This window comes from Aulonocara sp. 'chitande type north' Nkhata Bay, linkage group LG2 (genome assembly GCF_057382095.1).
Source record: "Aulonocara sp. 'chitande type north' Nkhata Bay isolate Kocher_YH1m ecotype deep benthic linkage group LG2, A_spYH_male_GT1.1, whole genome shotgun sequence".
NCBI classification, from domain to species: domain Eukaryota; kingdom Metazoa; phylum Chordata; class Actinopteri; order Cichliformes; family Cichlidae; genus Aulonocara; species Aulonocara sp. 'chitande type north' Nkhata Bay.
The window spans coordinates 32,468,404-32,493,162 of NC_141345.1; the positions used below are offsets into that span (position 1 = coordinate 32,468,404).

The 24,759-nt window shown below is 41.0% G+C and overlaps 1 protein-coding gene across 1 annotated transcript in view; it reads left to right on the plus strand.

Moving 5' to 3' along the window:
* Positions 1-2,021: 2,021 nt before the first annotated feature.
* fstl5 (follistatin-like 5) overlaps positions 2,022-24,759 on the plus strand; it is a 197,731-nt gene continuing 174,993 nt past the window's right edge. Inside the window, exon 1 of the mRNA XM_086259763.1 lies at positions 2,022-2,564. Within this exon, the coding sequence (XP_086115889.1) occupies positions 2,542-2,564 (23 nt within the window). The 5' untranslated portion in view covers positions 2,022-2,541. The remainder of the gene's footprint in view (positions 2,565-24,759) is intronic.

Here is a 24,759-nt window from a genome sequence, read left to right on the forward strand (position 1 = left end):
AAAAGACAAACTCAAGTGAAATAGAAGTGTTGCAATTCCAGGCACTGATGACAGAGAGCCATCATTCCATTTCCTGAGATCATTTTTTCTCCACAGAACTGAACTTTTCTTGCACTGAAACAACCCAGAAAATATCTTATTCCCTGGACAGTTTCTAATGTGCTGAACTGTAGACTGGTCTGAGACACAGCCAAGGTTTCTACTGGTGCTGTTTCTTTCTTTGTCTGTTCAGTCATGAAGACTAATGTTACAGCGCTGCACAGTTCCTTCCCTGACTGTTCCCACTGCTGTATCAAGGAAATGTGCACCAGTCCTTTTGTGTGCGAAGCACCAAACATGCACCAGATGTTTACATTGCCAAATGCGGAAACATTTGTTTATTGTTTGCATTTCTGTTGCGCTTCTCTGATATGTGAGTATGTAGAAGTGGCATAGATTGCTACCTGCAACATTATTTTGCAGAGATGCTGTCCATTGAAAATCTTTCACAATGAGCTACAGTGCATTTTAAAAGTAGCCACTGATGCACAAAAAGGATAAAAAACGGTGGTGTGGTATGCTAGGATCATAATATACCAGCAGCAGCCTGCAGTGTGGCACACACATGAAGTAAGAATGGAATGTCGTCTCACTTTAAGCGTGCATCAAAAAGGGGGAATTTAAAACATCTAGAAAGTAAGCTAAACAATAGACTAAACAGAAAAAATATAAGAATAACAAATCAAGGAAAAGCTCAAATCACTGCATTTGTATATCTACTGATATCCTATAAACATAGCACACATATAGGTATCATAGTTGCAGTACAACATCAAGTTATTTAAAGCCAGAAAGGCTTGGCATAAGACCCCAAAGGCAAACCCTCTTGACATTGTTGTGTCTTCACTTATAAGCTGATGCAGGACATGACACCACAGACTGAATGTGGACAGTTGTGAAGGATGTACACTAGTTCTTTAAGTAGGAGGGCAAGATATAAAATTCAAAAATGTACTAAAATATTATGAACATCACCATTATTAGTAGTAATAATATATGCTTTTCTTTACTGTGCCACCAATTTAAAGCATTGTAGGATAGTTTAGACTTTTACACATATACATACTTGAATGCATGTTCTTTACATTTTCACTTTATGTCTGTGAAGGTTCTCAGTCATCCAGGTTATCGTAGTCAAAGGAGCTTGCAAAGAAAAGCGTCTGGACTTCTTTAAGTTGCTTGAAGACGTTTCACCTCTCATCCGAGAAGCTTCTTCAGTTCTAAGGTCAAATGGTGGAGAGTCCCAGATATAAACCTAGTGGGAGTGACCCCCCACAGAGGGACAAAAGGACCCCCTGATGATCCTCTAATCGCCTGAGCCAAGGTGGGAAACTGGGCGTGGGTCCCAATCAGCCAGAGTTTCGGGTGTGTTCATTGTGAAACCTGGCCCCACCTTATCATGCGAATTCCTGAGGTCAGATGGCCCAGGATGTGAGTGGGCGTTAAGGCGTCTGGGAAGGGATCTCAAAACTGGATTATAGATGGCAGAGAGTTGGTGTCGTAAACCCCTTTAGTTTAAAACCACTTTAGTTTAAAACCTAAGTATCTAAAAGAAAAAAATAATAATAATGTTTTTTCTGTTTCCCACTTTACATGGTCTGAAACAAAAAAGGAAATAAAGAACTAAGAAATAACCAAATCTGCTCATTTGCGGTTTGTCACATTTAATTCAGTATAAACAGAATTTTATGGAGCAGCAATAAGGTGATAATGAATGGAGTTTAATTAATGGAATATGTAGCACCGTTAATGCATTACTTTATGGTTGATATATGAGTCTGCGTGTGTATAAATATAAATACACATACGTGTGTGTGTCTCTGTGTGAGTAAGTGAGAGAGCGGGGCAGCCATAAGACCCGTCTCTCTCGCTCTCTTTCTCTCGCACTCTCTCTGCCCCCCCCCCTCTCTCGCTCTCTTTCTCGCGCTTCGCTTTCTCTCCCGTTTTAGTCAAGGACAGTTTCGCTTGGCACGGAGGCACTAAACCGCTCCACATCCACTCTGTCGGTGTGCGCTCGTTCTCTTGCCTATACTGCCTACTACGGGATACTTGTGATTGGTTCACCCCCTCCTCTCCTCCCTCCCTCCCCTGTGATTGTATGTAAATCCGGTCAGGACTGAGCCAGTAGGTGAGGTTGGGGCTGGTGGCTCCTACCTCAGTGGCGCACACGAGACCCGAAAGCGGCCGAGGTGAGATCGCTGCGCCGTCGGAGCTGTCCACTCTGTCGTGGTGCTGAACTCTACACCCTCCTCTCGCCTTCTCCTTCCTCCGTCGGCTCTACTGTACTTGGTGTTATTTTGGGAAAGGATTAACAATCTGCCCTTTGGCTGCTTAGAGGTGCAAACTTCTACGGAGCATAGCTCTCTGCCCACATCGGAAATTACCCCCAGACCGTCCGTGGATTTGACCCGACCTCGAGATTATCATTAATTGGTCCTTACTTTGTTGAGAAGTGTTGCTTAAATCCGTTCACCGCAACTGTTGTTCGGATTACCCTCCTGGATGGTTAACGTCTGGATTCACAGGTAAGAAAATGTGTGTTTGTGTGTTTTATATGCTGTTGTGGACTAATTGTTAAAGCCCATCCGATCTGAGCGCCTTCCCGAGGAAGTCCTCATTCATCTCTGAGTGACTCGCTATCAGACACACAGCTTAACCCCCATCATCGGTGAGGCGCCACAACTCTTTTCTAATAATCCACCGGGTCAGTCTCCCCGACTCAGAAAATATCTCTCAATCTACTGCCTTAAGCTTTTACCATTTTCAATTTACTTTCAGCCAGGTCCCGGAGACTCAAATCAGCTGATATCCGGATATCTGAAGTTGAGATTATAGTTGCTGTTATGCTGTCAGGGTGAGAGCACTGAAGCACAAACATTCCCCATTGTAACACAATCAATGTTTCTGAAACGATTGCAGGCACGCCGCCTTGCCCAGAGCTTTTAATTTATCCGCGTAGTACTTAGCGTGTTATTTTTTTCCCCCTTGGCACGCTAATCCTTGAGTGACACCGTTAGCAGCGAAGGGATTATACTTTTGTTTTTCATCCTCTGCTTTGCGCCTGACTCATTTGGCAGTACTATATTACGGGCTCTGCCGGGGATGGCCGTTAACTGTGTTGTCTGTCGATTTGCGAAAGAAAATATTTGGGGGTCATTGTTTTAATCTCTGCTGCGGTGCATCAGACGGACTTAAAAGTAGCCCAGCAGAAAACCAGATTAAGTTCTTCAATCGATACGACTTAGATTTTACATGTTAAATCCACTACACGAGGTTACTGTTGCAGGACGTGGGAGCGTCATCATTATTTTTTTGTTTTTTGTGTGGAAAAGTAGGACTCGTGCACATTAATATACAACAGAATTTGTCATGTTTCAAATTAATTTAATAATATATTCTGTGGATAAAAGCACATTCTTTTGAAGTTCATGTTTCAGATGACAATATAATTGGAAATCTTACAGGTTTACTTATGTTTTAAACACATTTATGCATCATCATTCGACACTTTAATAAGAGTTTTAGTTTTAGTGTTTTTTTCTTAGTGTTTTCTTGCCTTTAAATGATCCAAATACCTCTATCTGCACAGATCATACAAAAACTAGGCTAACTCTTCAATTTTTACCTTTATTATTCTTTTCTTTTTTGATTTGTGGACAAGACTGAATCCTGATTCACCCAGTGACAACTTTACTTGGTTACAGTAAGTGCAGTATGCACATCAAAGGGACAAGACAGAGGATGTCTTCATAAATACTTTACATTCTTGGTGTTTGGTCCTTCCCACACAATGTTGACATACTTTGTAATTCATAAGGTGCACAGATGATGCCAATCCCAGCACATTCCTTGACTAATTGCACCATCAAGTAAAAATCTTGTGTAGAAAGTACAAATGCTACAGAAGCCATGCAGTTTGAACGTTCAGCCATCTGCAGGCCTCTACGATCAAACTTCAAACACTCCATTCCCGCAATGCATCCACTTTATCTTTCGAAGCTCTTTGAAACCGCAAGATAGAATCTATTTCCAATGGTGCATTAGATGGATCTGTGAATCTGGTTTTCAAGGCTGCACTCACTAATTGATTCTCCACTTGAATACAAGCCAGGAACCAAGTAATGTATCATTTATGTAAGTTATATATTATATATACTGTGCAGAATGAAGTGAGGATATTTGATAAACCAGTCTTAATAAATAAGAGTCAGCTGTAGAGGGAAGCGGATAGTGAGATAAGACAATGCTCATTTTTAGAATGACTCTGTAGACTTTGTGCACTGAATGATGCCAATAATATCAGTGCACAATAATGTTCAAGATGACAAAGCTAAATAGCCGTATAAAACATTCTTTTTCTCCACCACACTAAGACCAGAAAAGCCTTTCTATTTCTTCTTTGGACTCCAATTAAGCCATTTAACAAAAGATATACTGTAGGTGGCAGCTGAGCAGGTATAGTGTTAATGGAGCTGCTCTGCTTTTCATTAAAACGACTTTCTTTTGGGCACAGTAGGGAGGCAAAGGCTTTTGAGTCAATAATGCTTTTGACTAGAAGGAAGAATAAAATGCTAGGAAACTGATCAAGGCATTTCAGCTTTGAGAGGAAAAGCACACAATCTGAAGGTGTGAGCACCCACTGATGGTGGCTAGTTGCAGGGGGCAGATTTGGGGTGATATGACAATAAAGCTGTATGTTGGGAAGGAAAATTGCGCTGCCACTGAAAATGGTACCATTTTAGAGTTTTCACCGTGATCTCAGGTGTCCAGGCGTCGCAGCAGGTTCAAAAATCTTTAGCAATTATCCTCTGAGATGTCTTTATGGGCTATTTTAGAGAGGTAAATGGTCTTTGAAAGCAGATTTTATTCTGAGAGAAGTACTCTTGTGTCTTTCTGTGCACATGTCAGATACAACTGTTCATGCTGCAGCCAGGTCAGTTCGAGTAGGTTTTCCCATTAAACCAATAATGGTCTGCTCTGGCCTCTTTTGAAAACTGTACAAGACCACTGATCAAATGTGGGGGATAAAAACTGTAACACTACCAGTTTCCCGTGTTGAGGTTTCTAACATGTGACCTGAGCATGTGTCACAAGACAACATACTTGCTGTGCCGGTAAAGCTGCTTTAATGGGTTTATACAGTGAACGATGTGTTCGAGTCCCTTGCAGATGGAGGTGTACACACAACCTTTCAACTCTCAGAATTTAACACCATGCTTGATAAACACTTTTTCAAAGCTCCGTTTGATATCTAAAAGGTCTGTTCACCCAAAAGACATCAAAAGAAATGTTCTTGGTATCCAGTCATGCAGATTGTTTTCTTTGCTTTTGAAAAGGTTTAAGAGATAAATGCCTCTTAAACTTCTGCCTCTGCCCAAATATAATGAATATAAATAAATATGAATGTATCTGTGCTAGTTTGAGCCCATTCTATAACTCTTATATGGACTGTTTCTGGTTTTTGGCAGAAACTGGTTCATCTAAAGGGCAGAACATTATTCTTAGAAGTACATGTTTATGTTGATTTAAAGGGGAGCTTTTACGCTTTACCAAGTGAAGCCAAAAGCTGCTCTAAACGCTGCCTCGCAGACAGTTTCTTCTGCTCTTGGTCCTGTATGGTGTCAATTTGAGAGGATATCCCTAAACGGTCAGCTCTTTCTGTAAGCACAGAAGCCCCGCCCACCTGCTGTTCACATCTCATGTTTACGAGGGGCAGCCAATAAAAATAAAAATGAGCTAGTCTGAGATAAAGAGCGAACTGACAGGGATCTTGAACTGTGAATCTAGCAACACTACCTAAACAGAGTTGAAGAATAAAATTAAGGAGCTTAAAATGAGAATAAAAGATCCCCTTTAAACATTTTAGTTCCATAAGCTTTGCAAAATAACTCTAATTCACCTTGGGCAAACAGAAATGAATCAGTGGAGCTAAAGTAAATGAGAAAATATATTTTAGAATTAGCTGAACCAGATAAAGAAAGTTCAGTGCTCAAGATATACTCTCATACTTTTTTGTTTTTACAACCATTTGAAGAAATGTTTTGACTGTGGAACCAAATTTATGGTTGACTAAATTAATTTAGTCAACCATAAAGTCGGGAGGTGAGGGAAAACATGAAGCAGATGTTTTTCAAAGCTTAAAAATGTACCTGCTAACACAAATCAGCAGATTTCTTAGCTAATTTGTTCATCTGATCCTTGGCTTTCCATCTAATATACGAAGCAACATTTTGCCTGTCACTATCAGTGCATCTTCACTCCTGAAATGGCAGCCACATTGTGACAACAAGACTAGGAAGTCACTGCAAACAGCTGTTGATGGCCAAGAAATGTCTCTAGCACATCCTGTGCAACACCAAAAATTCATTTAGTTTTTCAGTATTTGCAGAGTTATTTTAGTATAGCCAGATAGTTAGCGAGGTTTAGCAATACTAGCAGATGCAATTTTGAACTTTGAAAAGAGCTAGCAGCTTCTTCCTGCCTGCCAAGCTCAATGTTTACAGTGCAGACATAATAGTGGCATCAGTCTTCAAATTTCACTCTTGGCAAGAAAATAAGCACAATCCCAAAATATCTCTCTATTCCTTCAGTTTGAATTCTGTTATTTGTTGAAAGATGCCACCTGTACTGACTGAATTTATCAGCAACAGACTGTTCCTAAGTAATGCCTGGTTTCACAGTCATAATGACACTGTGTATATTCTGAATCAGAATCAGAATCAGAATCAGAATACTTTATTGATCCCTGGGGGAAATTATTTTTTGTTACAGTGCTCCATTTTAAACCAACATTAAGACAAGACAGACAATACACTAACTAAGAATAGTACAATATATACATATATATACATACATACATACATAAGTCACTCATAAATAAATAGTTGGAAAAGAAACATGTGTAGTTGTAGCAGCAAACAGTGTGTTAAGTGGATGCGTTGTACAGGGAGATGGCCACAGGCAGGAATGATTTCCTGTGTCGTTCAGTGGTGCTTTTCGGTAATCTCAGTCTCTCACTGAACGTGCTCCTGTGACTGACCAGCATGTCATGGAGTGGGTGGGAGGTGTTATCCAACATTGTCTTTATCTTGGACAGCATCCGCCTCTCCGACACCACCTTGAGGGAGTCCAGCTCCATCCCCACAACATTGCTGGCCTTACGGATTAGTTTATTAAGTCTGTTGGCATCTGCGACCCTCAGCCTGCTCCCCCAGCATGCAACAGCATAGAGGATCGCACTGGCCACAACAGACTCATAGAAAATCCTCAGCATTTTCTGGCAGATGTTGAAGGACCTCAGTCGCCTCAAAAAATAGAGACGACTCTGGCCCTTCCTGTAAAGTGCTGTGGTGTTTTTAGCCCAGTCCAGTTTATTGTCAATGTGTACTCCAAGGTATTTATAGTCCTCCACAATGTCAACACTGACCCCCTGAATTGAAACAGGGGTCAAGTGTTTCCTGGTCTTCCTGAAGTCCACGATCAGTTCCTTGGTCTTTGCCACGTTGAGCTGCAGATGATTCTGCTCACACCACGTGACAAAGGAGTCGACCACAGCCCGGTACTCTGTCTCATCATCCCTGCTGATGCATCCAACCACCGCAGAGTCATCAGAAAACTTCTGAAGATGGCAGGTCTCTGTGCAGTGGCTGAAGTCTGTGGTGTAGAGGGTGAAGAGGAAGGGGGAGAGGACAGTCCCCTGTGGTGCCCCTGTGTTGCTGATCACCTTGTCAGACACACACTGTGGGAGACGTACATATTGTGGTCTTCCTGTCAGGTAATCAACAATCCAGGACACCAGAGAAGCATCCACCTGCATCGCTGCTAACTTATCACCCAGGAGGGTCGGCCTGATGGTGTTGAAAGCACTGGAAAAGTCAAAAAACATGACCCTCACAGTGCTTGCCGGCTGGTCCAGATGGGTGTAGACACGATTGAGCAGGTAGATGATGGCGTCCTCAGTTCCGAGACGAGGCTGATAAGCGAACTGAAGGGGATCCAGGTGTGGTCTTACTATGGGTCGCAGCTGGTCCAGGATGAGCCTTTCCAGGGTCTTCATGATGTGGGAGGTCAATGCCACGGGCCTGTAATCCTGGGGGCCACTGGGACGTGGCGTCTTTGGTACAGGGACGAGGCATGATGTCTTCCACATCACCGGGACCCTCTGCAGACTCAGACTCAGCATAAACAGTTTATGAAAGACTCCACACAGCTGGGGGGCACAGGTCTTGAGGACAAGGGGACTCACTCCGTCTGGTCCAGCAGACTTGCCTGAGTGAAGTCTCCTCATTTGCATCTCAACCTGGTATTGAGTGAAGGTGATGGGTGGGGGAGGGGTGTCAGGAATCTCACAGGAGGCAACAGCGCCATGTGAAGAGAGAGGCTGGCACAGTGGTGTGGCTCTGGATTCCAGGCTGACTACAGGTGAGGTTGTGGGCGTAGGAGCAGACACTGTGGTGTCGAATCTATTGAAAAACAGATTCAACTCATTGGCTCTATTCTCACCTCCCTCAGTTCCCCTGCTGTTGGTTGGCCTGAATCCAGTGATGGTCTTCATGCCCCTCCACACCTCTCTCATGCTGTTCTGCTGGAGTTTCCACTCCAGCTTCCTCCTGTAATTGTCCTTAGCCTCTCTGATCTTGTCCTTTAGTAACACCTGGATCTTCCTCACCTCCTCTTTGTTGCCCCCTCTGAAAGCCCTCTTCTTGTTGTTGAGGAGGGCTTTGATGTCCTTAGTCACCCATGGCTTGTTATTTGGGTAACAATGAACAGTCTGAGCTGGAACAATGGAGTCGGTGCAGAAAGTTATGTAGTCTGTGATACACTCAGTAAGCCCATTGATGTCCTCGGCGTGAGGCTCACAGAGTGTTTCCCAGTCGGTCACCTCGAAACAGCCCTGTAGTTCAGCTAAGGCCTCCTCTGACCACCTCCTGACAGTCCTGGTGGTCACAGGTTCCCTCCTCACAATTGGCACATAGCGGGGGGTGAGGTGAATCAGGTTATGATCTGACCTACCAAGTGGGGGGAGGGAGGAGGAGCTGTATGCATCCTTGACGTTAGCATACAGTAAGTCTAAAGTTTTCTCTCCCCTGGTGGGACAGTCCACATATTGTTTGAATGTTGGTAGTGTATTGTCCAGTGATACATGGTTGAAGTCACCCGAGATCACAATAAAGGCACTCGGGGGCTGAGTCTGTAGCCGAGCTATGGCAGAGTGGATAGTGTCACATGCAGCTGTGGGGTTAGCAGAGGGGGGTACATAAACAGCCACCAAGATGACGTGAGAGAATTCCCTGGGTAAATAATACGGCCTGAGTCCAACAGCACACAGTTCAGTGTCCGGGCAACAAATCCTTTCTTTGATTGTTATGTTGGCAGGGTTACACCACCGGTTGTTAACTAAAACAGCAAGCCCACCTCCTTTCCGCTTACCGCTAGCGATGCTGTCCCTGTCCGCCCGAACAGTGTGGAAGCCTTCCACGGAAGCATTCTCATCGGGAATGTCCTGGTGCATCCATGATTCGGTGAAACACATCAGGCTACACTCTCGGTATTCCCTCTGACTCCGTACCAGTGCTGAGAGCTCGTCGATTTTAATTGCCAACGATCGCACATTACCCATCACGATAGACGGCAGACACGGTTTAAACCTCCTCCTCGCTTCGAGCCTCCGCTGTCTCACCGTCACCTTTTTTCTTCTCTTCTGTCCTTGACCTCTGCATCCCCGATGTGTTTTCCTCCAAATTTCAGCTGGTACTTCTGCGGGCCTGGCCAGCGAACCGGCCGGCATCAGGGCGATCAGCTGATCTCTGGAGTAAACAGTCCGTGCGTGTAGGAGATGTGCCGCGGTCCCGTTCCTTGATAAAAGTAACAGTTCCACGGCCACCAGAAGAACAAAAACTCTCTCAATCCACATGATTGAGTAAGAGATAGAAAACGGAGGAAAATACAAGTCAGGAAAAAAAAGAATACGTAGAAAAAAAAAAGCTAAACTAAGAGAAAAGCAGGAGCGAATGTAACAGGCTGCACGCTGGTTGGCGCATGCGCACTAAAGATTCTCACCTGAGAGTTACCCTTTACGGGCACAGTGACTCCACTGGAGCAGTTTGGAGAGTAAAAGCACTTTTAAATTGGGTGTTAATAGGGTGTTTATTTCCAGAAATCACCTTTAGTAGTTTTTCCCTTGTTAGTCTGGGTTTGACCAGCAGTATGGGTATTGTCTGCCTACCTGTTTTTAACAATCATAATGTGGGCTATTTTAAATACAAGGGGCGGCAGTTGAGAAAAAACTGACTAAAGATGGTGAAAAAAACTGAGATTAAATCTACATTTCAAGTGTTTTCAGTGTATATTTTCATATAAAAATTGTTTGTTTTTATGTTTCATGACTTAATAGCCCAACCTATCTCAACAATGACACTTGTAACACTGCTCCCCCCCCTTTTCCATCTCTTTTCTTCCCACTCTGAGCTAAGCTTTAACCGCTGCCAACTCCCATCTGTGTCTCTGTGTCTGTCTTTGTTGTTCCCCTCTTTAATACGTGGGATCTTTATTGTGCAGAAGACCCACACAGACTGACGTATGTTATTCTGCTAACATGTTTAGGAGACGCAACCTGCTCCTGACATTCTTTTCTCCTGGCAAGCAGCGGTTTGTTTGATGATGTGAAAAATATTTTTTCCCCCTCCGTTGTGCACGTTGCCTCTCTCTTTTATAGGACTTCACCATTGCATGAAAAGATACAAACAAATAGAAAACCTATTATTATCACATGTAGCTTTTACAGATGAAAACGGCTATAATGTAATTTTGATTACTATTTGCATTTAGCTTGCTGTAATGATGTGAGAGGATCCCTGCTCTGTGTGCAGTGAAATCAAGCTGGCAGCATTTCCACTGGATCATTTTTCTTTTTCCTTGCTTCGAAGATCAATATAAGCTAACAGTATGAGGCCGTGTCTCCTGACTTTTCAAACAGCTCTAGATTTCTGAAGCATGACCTCCTACATTCCATGTCTTGATTGAACTCCAAGTGGATTGTTAAATTGTTATTGTCATAACCTATTTCATGCAGTATGGCAGAACAAGGGTTCCGTGACTACTTTTAAGGCCAAGGCTTGGGGATATATTGAGAAGGCTCTTTGCAGATGGCCAGACCATAACAGAAGTAGAACAAACCTTCAAGGCAAAGGCCAACAGGCTGTAGGTTTCGGCTCTAATCCCGTCGAGCACAGTGATGACAAGTGTGGTTTGAGGCATTGTAAAATACTGTATGTTTCAGTGGGTCTGTTAGGAACCTGGCGGCTTTGGTCAAAGCCAGAGACATAACAGTCTGTCTCTGAAATAATAATGCTGTTGTTTGCTGGTTGTTGGAAGCATCTGATGCTCTGGGAGTAAGGGTGGTCTGGCCATGCGCTGCATTTTAATGATATCACAAGTCACAGTTCGCTGTTCGCTGCTTCTGTGGCCAAGTGTGAGAACATTGTTCAGGGCACAGTACAGTAGATCAGATCGGTCTGATTATGTAATGATTATTAACAATGGGAGAGCCATGTGCCTCTGCCAGGCGGTTTTTCCTGCAGTCTTGTAGTGGCAGCCTGTACTTCCTGACATTTGAAATGGTCTATAAATTAAAGAGCTATAAAAGAAAAGTCAAGGTCTTTGTTGCCTCTGTCTCATATGGAAAGACTCCCAAGACCATAAATGATTGTGATGTCAGCCATATAAGGTTGAAATCTTTGTCAAATCTTTCTCAGGAGTTGCTGCGTTGGGAGTATTTTTGTTGTGCTTCCTGGTGCTCTTGATTGTTAATAACTGTGGTTTTTGGATTAATTGGAAGGTACAACTGAAGCTAATAGTACACACTACACTGTTTATAATTCTCAGATGCTGTGCCAAACTCAACAGAAAGCCTGTGCAAAACATATATTAGAATCCCCTTCATTTTAGCTTTGGGTGGTTTTTTTCAGTGCTGCGATGAATAATGGACACACACTCTGTGGATGAATTAGTTCAAATTTTCATATAGTATAAACTGGCAGTCTGGGACTGGTCACAGTGTGCTATCTGGCATTTCTTAAAGGACTGGCTGTGTGGATCAAAGACACACGATATACTCTGAGAAATTCTCAAGCTTCTTTAGCAGGAACCAAGAATAGAGTCTTTCGATTCCCCTTCAAATGTCACCAAGTCCTGTTTTTTTACATAAAATTATTTTTGTAGGGTTTTATTATCTTTTTTAATTACTATAATTTCTTAATTCATACATCTTGAGAGAGTGAAACTCCAAAAACTTGAAGTGCATTTCTTATCACTTGGAGTTTATGTTTGAGCTTCAGTTTTTTTTTTTAAATTTTATGATAGAAATTGAAATTGTCACGGAAAGAAGGATTATGTGGTGGAAGACACTGGGCTTACTCCACTGCAATCCTTTGCTTTGTTTTTGGGACTTCCACGTTCGGAGCTACACAAACGTCCCGCTTCTTCATCCCAGCCCGGCCCACCGAAAGACTTTCGGTCCGGTCTGCAGGAGGATTTGCAGTCTGGCTTACCTCCCTCTTCCCAGAGTGAGCGACGCTCACGCAGCCGTCGCTCCGCTTCCTCTGGACAATCAGTGGTTGGGATCCGGTCTAGTTTTGTTTGGATCATTACTGTATTCCTGGACTTCTGATTTCTCGGACTGTTTCTAGGTCTCCAGTGTTTTTGGTTTTTGAACTATTTTCCTGACCTCCCGTGTGTTGAACTGTTTTTCTTGTGTTTATGGACTGTTCTGGACTCTTGCTCCTTGTCTTTTGTTTGGTTTCTGTCCCTCCATCCTGGACCCCCTCCGCCCGTCCTGGCCTGGTGCTCTGGTTTTGTTCTGTTTTTTTTTTCGTTTAGGACTGTCGGGAGCCAGCCCTTAGAGAGGCGCTACTGTCACGGTTCTGGGTCAGTTTGACCCAGTATTTTGAGTTGTTATGTTTGGTTTATTTATGTTTCTCTGGTGCTTTGTTGGTTTTTATGATGAATCAGTTATTCTGGTATGTTTCTGCATTATGATTAAGGTTCGGGTTGTATTTTGTTATTATCGCCGGTTTAGTTCAGTGTCTAGTCTGTCTCACTCCGTCAAGTCAGTGTCCTAGGAAAGTGTGTCGTGTTTCCTGTTTTACTTTGAAGGTTCATGTTTCTGTCTGTTGTCAGTGTGTTCAGTTTTACTGCTCCCCTGTCTCGTTAGTCTAATTTCTCCCTCCTGTTTTCCATTCCCTGATTACGTCCCTGTGTATTTTAGCCCTGTGTTTGTCCTTGCTCATTGTTGCGTCGTACCATCAGATTATGCCTGTGTGTTTCTGTTCTCAGTATTCAGTGTTCACTTCATGTTTTGTCTTCATGCCAGCAATAAAGCTGAGGTTTTGAGTTGTATTCAGTGTCCAAGTCTCGCATTTGGATCCTCCTCTCCATCCGCCTGCACACAGAGCCCTGACAGAAATTTAAAAAGTTTTGTTTTTTAGTTTCTTCCCTATAAAGTAGAGGGGGCTTTGATTCTTCTTCATCAACAGATAACGTTTGCCTACTTCAGATGAAGTCATAAACATTAAAATATTTACTATTACAAGAAATATAAATGAGGACTATTTGATATTTAGGGAATTACATTTATTTACTTTTTGCCAAACTCCCAGGTCTGTATCATAAATGCCTCCCTAGTATCTGGTTAGATCAGGTTAGACAGCTATAAACTGCTTGCATAGGCAGACAGCAATGTAAATGCAAATTGCACTGAGGTTGTTCTTCTTGCCTTTAATTCTGTTTGATTAATTTATGATTAATGAAACATATTAAATTAAACTATATATAAATGATGGACGTAGCCTTTGATGTCCACCACCGATTTGTGAAGCTATATATTCAGGTTTTTTTTTTTATGTGTGTGTGTATGTCTGTGTGTGTGTGTGTGTTCCTGTCTAGCTATCTTTGTGAGGACCGAAATCTGCATTCTACTGTACTTGTGAGAACCAACAGTCACTTGTGAGGACACACAAACCCGGTCCTCACAAATTTGAAGTCATTTTTGAGGCTCAAAATGTGGTTTTAGTATCAGGGTTATGTTTAGGTTTAGGGTTAGGCATTCATTTTTGGTTAGGGTAAGGGGCTAGGGAAAGCATTATGTCAATGAAGGTCCTCACTATGATAGCTGAACGGGGTTGTGTGTGTGTGTAAAGTTTGACATTTTTGAGAGACTGCCTCAAGTGGCCATTAGAAGAAATGCAGTATTTAACTCTTTCTCAATGACTTCACTTTTTATCCCTGAGTGCCTGTTGGCAATATGAACGTGGAGAGAGCAAGGACTCATGGGATTGTTAATATTTAAGTTAAAGAAATTAGACAAGTTACTCTGCAATTACTCAACTACTTTTTATACTGAGGATGTTAGTGGAACTACTTGCACAGTCCCACCAACCTTTCTGATAACACTGTTTTATAATAATACATTTTTCTGAGGAAAATAGTTGCAATTTTTTGTTTGCTTGTTTTTGTTTTTTGTTTTAATGTGAAAACACCCAACAATACATTTTAGAAAATATTGAGTGAGCTTAGTTCATTTGTGTCCAGTGTTTTCTGTTTTTGGAATAAGCGAGAGGAAAATTGAAGTGTTTCCCATACATTTGTACTGTATTTTATATCTATGAAAAATCTTTGTGTCTCTATCTGGACAGCAAAATTGCACACCCTGTTTGAGGAAAGGAAAAAAAACAGTTTGAGTGCCTGCAGGATCACTCAGTCAGTCTCAGCGATCACTGGAAGCCCACAGCCCACACAAAACATTTACAGTCCTGCAGAGAACAAAGCAGGCAGCCAAGTAAGAAGCACATGAGAGGCTCATTAGCGTTCCAGTGATTGACCAGCTGAACTCTACTTACCCTCACAACTTAATGTTTTAACTGCTGTAAATCTGTTCTCCTATGTACCAATATCACACATTTGGCTTCTCTGTGATTCCAACAGGACTCTTTTCATACGCCTAATGCAAAGTAAGACTCATAAGCAGAGTCAAATGAGATGCCAGTGTTCTCAAGGAGGGAATCTACCTGCTATGTTTCTCTTGAATTTTCTCTTGAAGTACCTACTTTCTGAGTGTGAGGATCATTGAAATTCCACATTTGATTTCAAAAGTTTCTCTGCCCAGATTTGGACTGCCTGCCAGGATTTATAGCAGATTAACTTTGAAAGTGATTTAGCTCTCAGGCTCTGCAGTCACTACCAGGGCAGAAAAATAACTTTTTCTCATCCTCTATCTCCATCCTCTCTGGCTCACATGTTCTCACATTCGCTAAATACTCCAAACATGCAAAATATGAATTGCTTGTATGACAGTGACAGTGAAATGATGAGTATAAGTTTAATATTAATAAGAGATTTGGGCGTGGAAATGCATTCACACGCAGGTCTGCAGAGGAATCAACTCATCTCATCGCTTGCACACAGCTCAATGTAAGCATAGCCCGCAAGCATTTCTGACATTCCTCCATCCGTGGTAAACGTGTGGTGCTTGGAGGATTTAGTGAGAAGACACAATACGCCAGCGTAAGTTCAAAGCACAGTGTTATCACAGTTTATGTGTATGGATAATATCTGAATGAAATGGATAACAGCCTCATAAAATGGATGGTGGGTGATGAATTATGTCATCACAACATGCAGCCAACAAATTTACACAAGGATCCATCTCCGTCTTTATCTGTCATCCGGTGGCACAGGAACACACTCCTGTTATCTGCTTGGCATTTGGAGTCATTGCCCTGTCTAATGAGTCGGGGATATCGGACCAGTGGCTTCCTACGGAGTTGAGAAGGAAGGCTGTAGACGGGAAGTTTCTTCTTTGAAGCCGCTTTGAACTTAGTTTGGCAGCGAACTCAGAGGCTTGTAAATGTAGCGACTGAGATTTGATTGATGGAGGGGTTTTGAATGATGATACAAGTCTCTTTGAAGTCTTTTTGTGCTGCAGTTTAATGCATTTAATCTTGCATTTATTCATTTTTGTTCACCCAAGGGCACTGTAACAAATTGAAATGTTATTATCATATACTTGGGCTGCTATACCTAATGTGTTAGTGAATAATTCATATGTATACAAGAAGCAACAAGGGGTAGCTATTCTCACACATGTGCTTTTCTAAACCTAACAGTCGCACATGTGAAAATGCAAATAGTCAGATTGAAATGACCTTTAACCTGCCGGCTCCCTTGTGCAATTTTTTGATTGCGCGTATGTAAGAACAGAACAAGTGTAAAATAAATTCACAGTTAGTGGGTGGATGTCACGGCCTCCTGCATGCTTCATACAGGCAGAGCCATCACCTAAACCAAAGTATTTTCAGTAGAGAAAACATGTGAAGAGCATTCTCCTCTGCTGCGTGCTACTGTACATGTGAAAAAAGGGCAACTTTTGATGTCATGGTTTCTCTATTCACTCGATATTACCGTGTGAAAAGAGAAACCATGTTCACCGCCTAAATTTGTCAGCCTCTTGTTTGGCCCTAAGCAGTGAGTGCAGCTGCTGCTGGAAATTACCAAATCATATAACAGAAAAGTTGTTTTTAGATTAAATTGCTAAAATTCTCTGTAGCAACTAAGAGTAGCATATTTTTTCTGGATTGTTAGTCAGTTAATTTGGGGGTGGGGGGGGTGGGGGGACTGCTGATTAGCAAAAGCTACAAGAGCACAGAGCTTTTGATCATGTGACCAAATCTTCATCAGGTGTCATGACTGATGTTATGTTTAATTTTTTTTTTTTTTATTCTGTAGGGAATTCTTTTCCACATTGACTCAAGAGTTTAGATTCAAAATCACTTGTTGACCTTGAAAGCAGCACTTGACAAAACAATCTCAGCTGCACTCAGCTAGCTGTTCGGGAGATTTCAACTGTCAGTTTTAATTGTAGGTTGGGAGTTTAATTTCTATTTGGCACCATCATGACTGCCGTAGTGGTGGCTGAGTGCTTTTTCAACCCCGCGTTCCATTCACAAGTCATGCTATCTGGAATTATTAGCAGTTAAGTGCTCAAAACGTAAACATTGTTTGCCAGTTCGATAATTATTCTATCAAGTATATATAGTCAGAGGCTGGTAGTAGACTTCTTGAAGCTAGGTTGAGCTGAGCATGAAATCAGCAGCATGCTTCATAACACACAGTCACACCTGAGAGCTGCCCTGAGTAAGCAGTTTTTATCTACTACTCACCATCAGCCCAGCGAGCACAAAATGGGAGTTAAGTTCACTATGTCACTCAGTCAGTCATACTCTGTAGTGTTTTTTGCTTTATCTTGTTTTGTCTTTTTCTGTTTTTCTTTCCTTTTTTGTGGTTGAACATATTTAACTGGAAGATTTGTATTAGTAAAAAAATAGACAGCCTTTACAATAACAGAAAAAAAAATGAGGAATGAGAGTGGAATATAAAACAGACTCAACAATATGATACAGAGATGGGCGCGTTACTGTAATCTGATTACTTTTTTCAAGTAACGAGTAAAGTAAGGGATTACTATTGCAAAAACGGTAATTAGATTACCGTTACTTTCCCGTAGGAAAGCTGTGTTACTGCGTTACTAAAACCGTGATTTTTTGCGAGAATGTCTCACGACAGTGACGTAAGCGAGTGCGCCATTAGTGACAACAGCTGTGTGCAGATCAACAATGGATCACATATCGATTGTGGGAGAGAGTATGAGCGTGGAGCGTTTAAAGCGTGGAAGTACTGACCTTACTTTGAGTTTGATTCCATAAAAAGTGACAAAAACATTAGTGTCCATCGTGCGTGGGAAGAAAACTTCTTTTTACAGCGAAAAAACCCCTAAACTTCCAAGCAAGCACCGAGTGCGCAACGACGTAATGAGAAATTCACAGAGAAACTCGTGGATTCTTCAACTGACCGCGGCACACCTGCACCAGGGTAAACCTCCGCCTACCGTAGTCCTGCTTTACAGGTGAAAATAGAGCAACAGGACCGCTGAGTCTTTGACTTTATTTATTTTCTGCTGTGTTTTACTTGCATCTATTTGAAAGAGTGAGTGTAAACACAAAAAATATTTTATTTTATGTGCTGGAATGTGTAGAAAATAGGTTTAAATGTTAAACTAATTTATTCAAGTCAGAGAATGTTGCATATCATTAAATTTTTGCTTGATGCATAAAGTTAAAAGATTAAAACTGATAAAACAAGTTTAAAAAAAGATACTTTTCCATTTGATTACATTTTATATGATGGATTATGTAGAAAAAGTAGAATTGGGCTGAAAGATCTATCGCTTTATCACCTCTTCAGGTTGTAAATCGTGTTTTTAAAAAGTAACTAAGTAACTAAGTAATTAATTACTTTTGAAAATAAGTAATCAGTAAAGTAACGGGATTACTTTTTTGGGGAAGTAATCAGTAATTAGTTACTGATTACTTTTTTCAAGTAACTTGACCAACACTGATATGATATCTACAAAACAAACAAAAAAAAAAACCCCAAACAAGATTTAATAAAGTTCCACGGTCCAATAAACTCTTCCTACTCCTCTTCATCCTGCAGAATTGCAATTGCCTGTTCCTTTGATTACAAGTCCATGAAGTCATTTTGCCAGTTATTCATACTGAAAGAATGTGTTTATGTTATTTGCAGTTCATTAAAATTATCCTTTTAGTTGATAAAAGAAAAATATCAGTGATAAATCCATGTTTGGATCAGTGACATTTTCATATCTACTATATGTCTCTGGTCAAGGTTTGATATCTCTATTGAGAAAACATGACAGTTTTTCAGTAATATCCATTTAAAGGTGCTTAACTCAAGGATAGTACCACAGCAAATGCCTAAAGGTGTAATCACCTTTGCAACCACTGCACACAGTGTTGATGATGTATGATCAATTTTCTACAGTGTACAGGTTATGTTGTGGTTCCTATCTATTAAAAACAATAATGCTACACCACATTCAGTGGCTTACATGCTACAACTTGCCTTATATTATTGATTTGTTTTCCCTATTATCCATCCATTTACTTAACAAGTTATCCATGCAGGATACACCCTGGACAGGTTGCCAGTCCTGTGAGGGTGCACAGAAAGATAAGCAGCAATTCACATTTATATTCATGTCAGTTAAGAATCACTAATTAGCCTAATATCCATGTCCTTGGACTGTGGAGGGAAGCCAAAGTAGGCTACCAAAAGAACACCCATGCATGCACTGGAAGACCACTCCACCTCTCTACAGCAACATTCGAACCCAGGACCATCTTGCTGTGAGGTGACAATGCTAACTACATTTAAAGGGCATTCAACATATTGTTTTAAGCACATCTTGTTGGTTGTTAGCACCATGCTGTTTGGTAGTGGTCGTATTAGACCCCTTCCAGGTGGGAGGCTGCGTAACAATGTAGTAGAGGCCACTGGATGTCTTAAGCATGGACAGTCAAAATGGAAGACTTTTACTTTAGTTGTGGGTAAGAGCTGAGTGTTTTGCAAATCAAGAGAGAAGGCTGTGCTGATGATATTCTATCCATGACACTTAACTCCAAAATCAAGAAAAAGATTTGTAGCGTATATTGTATATGGAGATTTAACAAATAAATATCTGTCTTCTGCTTCATATTTAAATGTTACAGTTGTTTGAAATGGGCTTGGATGTCCTTTTATAAAAGATTTTCCTTTCTTGCAAAAAAAGGTTATAACAGGCTGATGCACACAACCGAGCCAAATGTGTGAAGATGAAAGCTTTTTGTAAAGATCCTCTAGGTGATGTTAATTAATTGTTGAGTAAGCTGACCCATCCTCTACTCCATCCTGCATTTCTTCACTGTCAGGGTATTTTGACCTCCTGCCAACACATGGTGCGTAATCATGCACATGGTTTCTGTTTGTCATACCTTATATTCAAACTGCAGATCAGTGAGTGATGTGATTAATTTTTGAGTGCATAACTGCATACATTTGCATATTAATATAGAAAACTGCATTTTTGTCAAATTTGTTCAATTCTTCACTGCCTACAGAGCTGATATTAACACCTACAAATTATAAAATGACAATAACACTAACATGAAATGTACACAAATTATTGCATTAATTAGCTTAATGAATTAGTCCATTAGCATAACTGGTCATATTTAATATATCATGGTGATTACGGCAGCTAAATTGCCTCCTATTTGGACGTGATCCAGAATATCTGAGGGATGATTATTAAGGCTGTGCCAGGTTTGGGCCTCAGCCTTTTTTAGATTTGGCTCAACTAGTAGGACTCAATTTAAGCTCCACAAAGAAATCCCCCCTTTCTGAAAATTGCTCCTTAGATAAAATGAAAGAAATAAAGCAGAGGCATGCTTTTCTTTTTTTTAAAAAGAGCCCTTTTCAACTATTTTCTCACATTGTGGCTAGTATTTCTTCTCATTATCATGCTGTGAATAGCAAAAACCACCATACAGTTAATGAAGTCCAATGGCATTTTACCCGTTTAAACAGTAGGCTGCTGTCAAAGAGGTGGCTTAAAGGTGAGCTTGGGTTAGTTAATCTGTCATAAAATGCTCTTTCTTCCTGAATTTAAACACAAAGAAAGCCCAGAGGACCTTATTACAACTCCTCAGGTGCCACCGACACATATTTTTCACTCTTTAAGTCTCAGTCAGTCAAAAAAGTGTTAGTGACATCAGCATAACGAAAGGTCACGCATGACCGGCTCTGTGTAGAAACATGAGTTAAATATATTGAATACAAAATTATCTTCCAAATATGGAGATCACAGGGAAATTAGAGGCTGCACACAAACCAGAATCCATGTTAGCTGTCAGCAGATACAGCTGCCAGCACAGCTGGGAATCTGCAGAGGAAGTGCTCTCATAGCAAAAAGACGCTGCATATCCTCTCACCAACACATCTGTCACCATGTCATTTGAGATGAATGGCCAGTGATTACACAATGATGGTTTTGTCAGGAGGTGGCATCTAACCACCTAATTCTGGATAAATGACAAGAGGGTTCTTGTTGCCACATCCTTCTGAGACAAGACAGCATGGATGGGTTGTCAAATCAATAATATATATATTTAAGGAATCTTTTCCAGATATTATTATTCAGATATTTTATATTATTTTTTTATATATATACACACTTGTAAATAGTCCCCTTAGAGCATGAGACAGCACAATGGAATAATAATTTGCCTCACCTGTGCTCAGTGGTTTTTGAGCACTGAGTATGATACACAGCTTGTAACCCTAGACTTGCATGTGGCCAGTTCTACCTTCTAAGTATTACCTTAGAGGCATCAACATTTCTGCAGGAAGGACCAACTTCAAGAAACTTTCCTTACTCTTGGACAGGATCCTCCTTAACACAGTGCTGCTTATTAATATCACAGAAGGCTGATTCGAAAAGATATTCCATTCATATTCATATTTGATTTTATAAACATCTGTTTGTTTTAGTACTTTTCTTCAAGTATAAAAAATGCTCACAGGAAGTATGCTTTAAGAGGGACTCATCCAGGCTGGAGAAACTGATCAGGAGGGCTAGCTCTGTGGTCGGCATGAAGCTGGACACTCTGGTGACAGTGGCAGAGAAAAGGACATTAAAGAAACTGATGGACATTATGGACAATGCTGGGCATCCTCTGCACACGGCCATAAACAATCAGAAGAGTCTGTTCAGTGACAGGTTGCTTCTCCCCAAGACAAGAACTAACAGACTTAAAAACTCCTTTGTCCCACACGCCATCAGACTGTTTAACTCCTCTCTGGAGGGGAGAGGGAGGGGAAACAGGAGGACAAAGGAGGGGGGAACAACTAAGCTGTAGTGCCTCTGCACCTCACTGTACAATACCTTGTGCAATACTTTTTGTAAATAGTCAACAGTGCAATAGACTCAATACTTGAAATGTGCAATTCACTTGTATTTTTATTTTTTATTCCTATTTATTCTATTTAACCCCTTTGTATATTTTATTTATATTTGTCTCTGTATTTATATATGTGTGTGTGTGTGTATATATATATATATATATATATATATATATATATATATATATATATATATATATATATATGTATATATAGTCCAGGATGAGACAAGGAACATCCAAGAATACATTGGGAAGATGGCCCCAACTGACCGAGTGCTCAGTGAATACCTCAGGCAGCAGAAACCCAAGAAAGAGGAGGGAGACGAGGAACCATCATGGAAGGACAGGCCCCTGCACGGTATGTACCACCGGCAGATAGAGGAGGTGGCTGATATCCAGAAATCCTACCAGTGGCTGGACAAAGCTGGACTGAAAGACAGCACAGAGGCACTAATCATGGCAGCACAAGAACAAGCTCTGAGCACAAGATCCATAGAGGCTGGGGTCTATCACACCAGGCAAGACCCCAGGTGCAGGCTGTGTAAAGATGCCCCAGAGACAATCCAGCACATAACAGCAGGGTGCAAGATGCTAGCAGGCAAGGCATACATGGAACGCCATAACCAAGTGGCCGGCATAGTGTACAGGAACATCTGTGCTGAGTATAACCTGGAAGTCCCGAGGTCAAAATGGGAGATGCCCCCAAGGGTGGTGGAGAATGACCGAGCTAAGATCCTGTGGGACTTCCAGATACAGACGGACAAAATGGTGGTGGCTAACCAACCGGACATAGTGGTGGTAGACAAACAGAAGAAGACGGCCGTAGTGATCGATGTAGCGGTTCCGAATGACAGCAATATCAGGAAGAAGGAACACGAGAAGCTGGAGAAATACCAAGGGCTCAGAGAAGAGCTCGAGAGGATGTGGAGGGTGAAGGTAACGGTGGTCCCCGTGGTAATCGGAGCACTAGGTGCGGTGACTCCCAAGCTAGGCGAGTGGCTCCAGCAGATCCCGGGAATAACATCGGAGATCTCTGTCCAGAAGAGCGCAGTCCTGGGAACAGCTAAGATACTGCGCAGGACCCTCAAGCTCCCAGGCCTCTGGTAGAGGACCCGAGCTTGAAGGATAAACCGCCCGCAGGGGCGTGCTGGGTGTTTTTTTATATATATATATATATATATAACAGTTCTGTAACTGTAACTTCGGTCGTTGCTGTGCTTTTTTTGGAAGTCGAATTTCCCAGAGGAACCCACCCGAGGGATTAATAAAGTTCTATCTTATCTTATCTTATCTTATCTCTTATGTTTCCAGGTGCTATAACAGCTTGCAGTAAAAAGAGAAGCAGAGCAGTTATCATGAACAGCAAATCTCACCATGACTTTATAGATAAAAGAGCACAAAAGTACAAAAACTAAAACTTCATCAAGAGAAAGTCAAAGATAAAAAAAAGGCAACAGCATGGGCCAGAAATTTTAAAAGACAAGTGATCTCCGGCATTGCAGTGCCAAATTTCTACAACTGTGATTATGTAGCTCTCCAGGTTCCTGCCAAAAGACTGTGCAAGCAGATCAGCACTGCAGTTATGTTTAACTGCACAGCGATAAAAGACTGTGAGCAACTACAAGGACTAAAGATGTAAAATAACCAAAAAAAGTGGAATTTTAGGTCTTTAATGCTGGAAAAAGTAGTTTGGAAAAACGATTCCAGCTTAATATAGATCCAATAAAGAGCATGGGTTTTCATGCTGCATTATGCTGTGTTCTGGGGGGGGGGGGGTCCTCCCCAAGGACATTTTGACCTTCAGACACATAATTTCCCACACTAGCGGATTTTTTCTACCCTTTCAACCTTAGTTAGTAGTGAAAATGTCTTCAAAGGAAAAAACAACGAAAAGCTTACTAACAATTCAAAATATACCAGAATACGTTACAATAAGGTTCTCTGGCATTCTGTATTGCTCTCAAACAATTATGCTCAATTATGCTTGTTTTTTCTGATATTTTTTTTTTTTTTTTTTTTTATTAATATTTTTGGATGGACAGAAACATTAATAAATAAATATACAACTGCAATAATCATACTGTCAGTTCTCTGTCCATTTCTAAACAAACAAACAAACTAAGACAAGCAAACAAACAACACACCAAAAAAAAAAAAAAAAAAAAAAAAAAAAAAAAAAAAAAAAATTACATAAATAAATAAATAAATAAAATAAATAAAACCCAGGAGAAACAAAATAATACACCGCCTCCTGGAGAACATCAGCAAAAACAAAAACGAATAAGGGTAAAACCCCCTGGTGCAAAAAAAAAAAAAAAAAAAAAAAAAAAAAAAAAAAAAAAAAAAAAAAAAACAACAACCAAAATACCAATGACACATGAAATATCCCTCTAAGAGACCATTTATCATAATGTCTAAGAGACATTGTCAATGTACCGCAAAAAGGGACCCCAGACCTGCTCAAAAATATCTTCTCTTCCCTTCATTCTATACATAACCCGTTCATATGATGCCATCCTAGACATTTGTTCGGTCCATTCCTTGAAAGAACAGGGGCTGGATGACTTCCAATGCCTAAGAATTACCCTGCAACCAGTTATAAAAGCCAGACGCATCCACAATCTCTGTTTTTTTGAGAGAATGTTATCGTCAGGTAGTAGGCCCAGGACGCATATAGCTGGAGATTTAGAAAGATTAAGTTTAAAAATATCATTCACCAAGTTGATGATCCCATCCCACAAATAATCATTTTTCCGACATGTATACAACATATGAACTAGAGTCCCGACTTCCTGCTGACATTTCCAACAAATGTCCTTATCTGCGAGCTTCAACCTGACTAATTTACTGGGTGTCCAATAGTTTC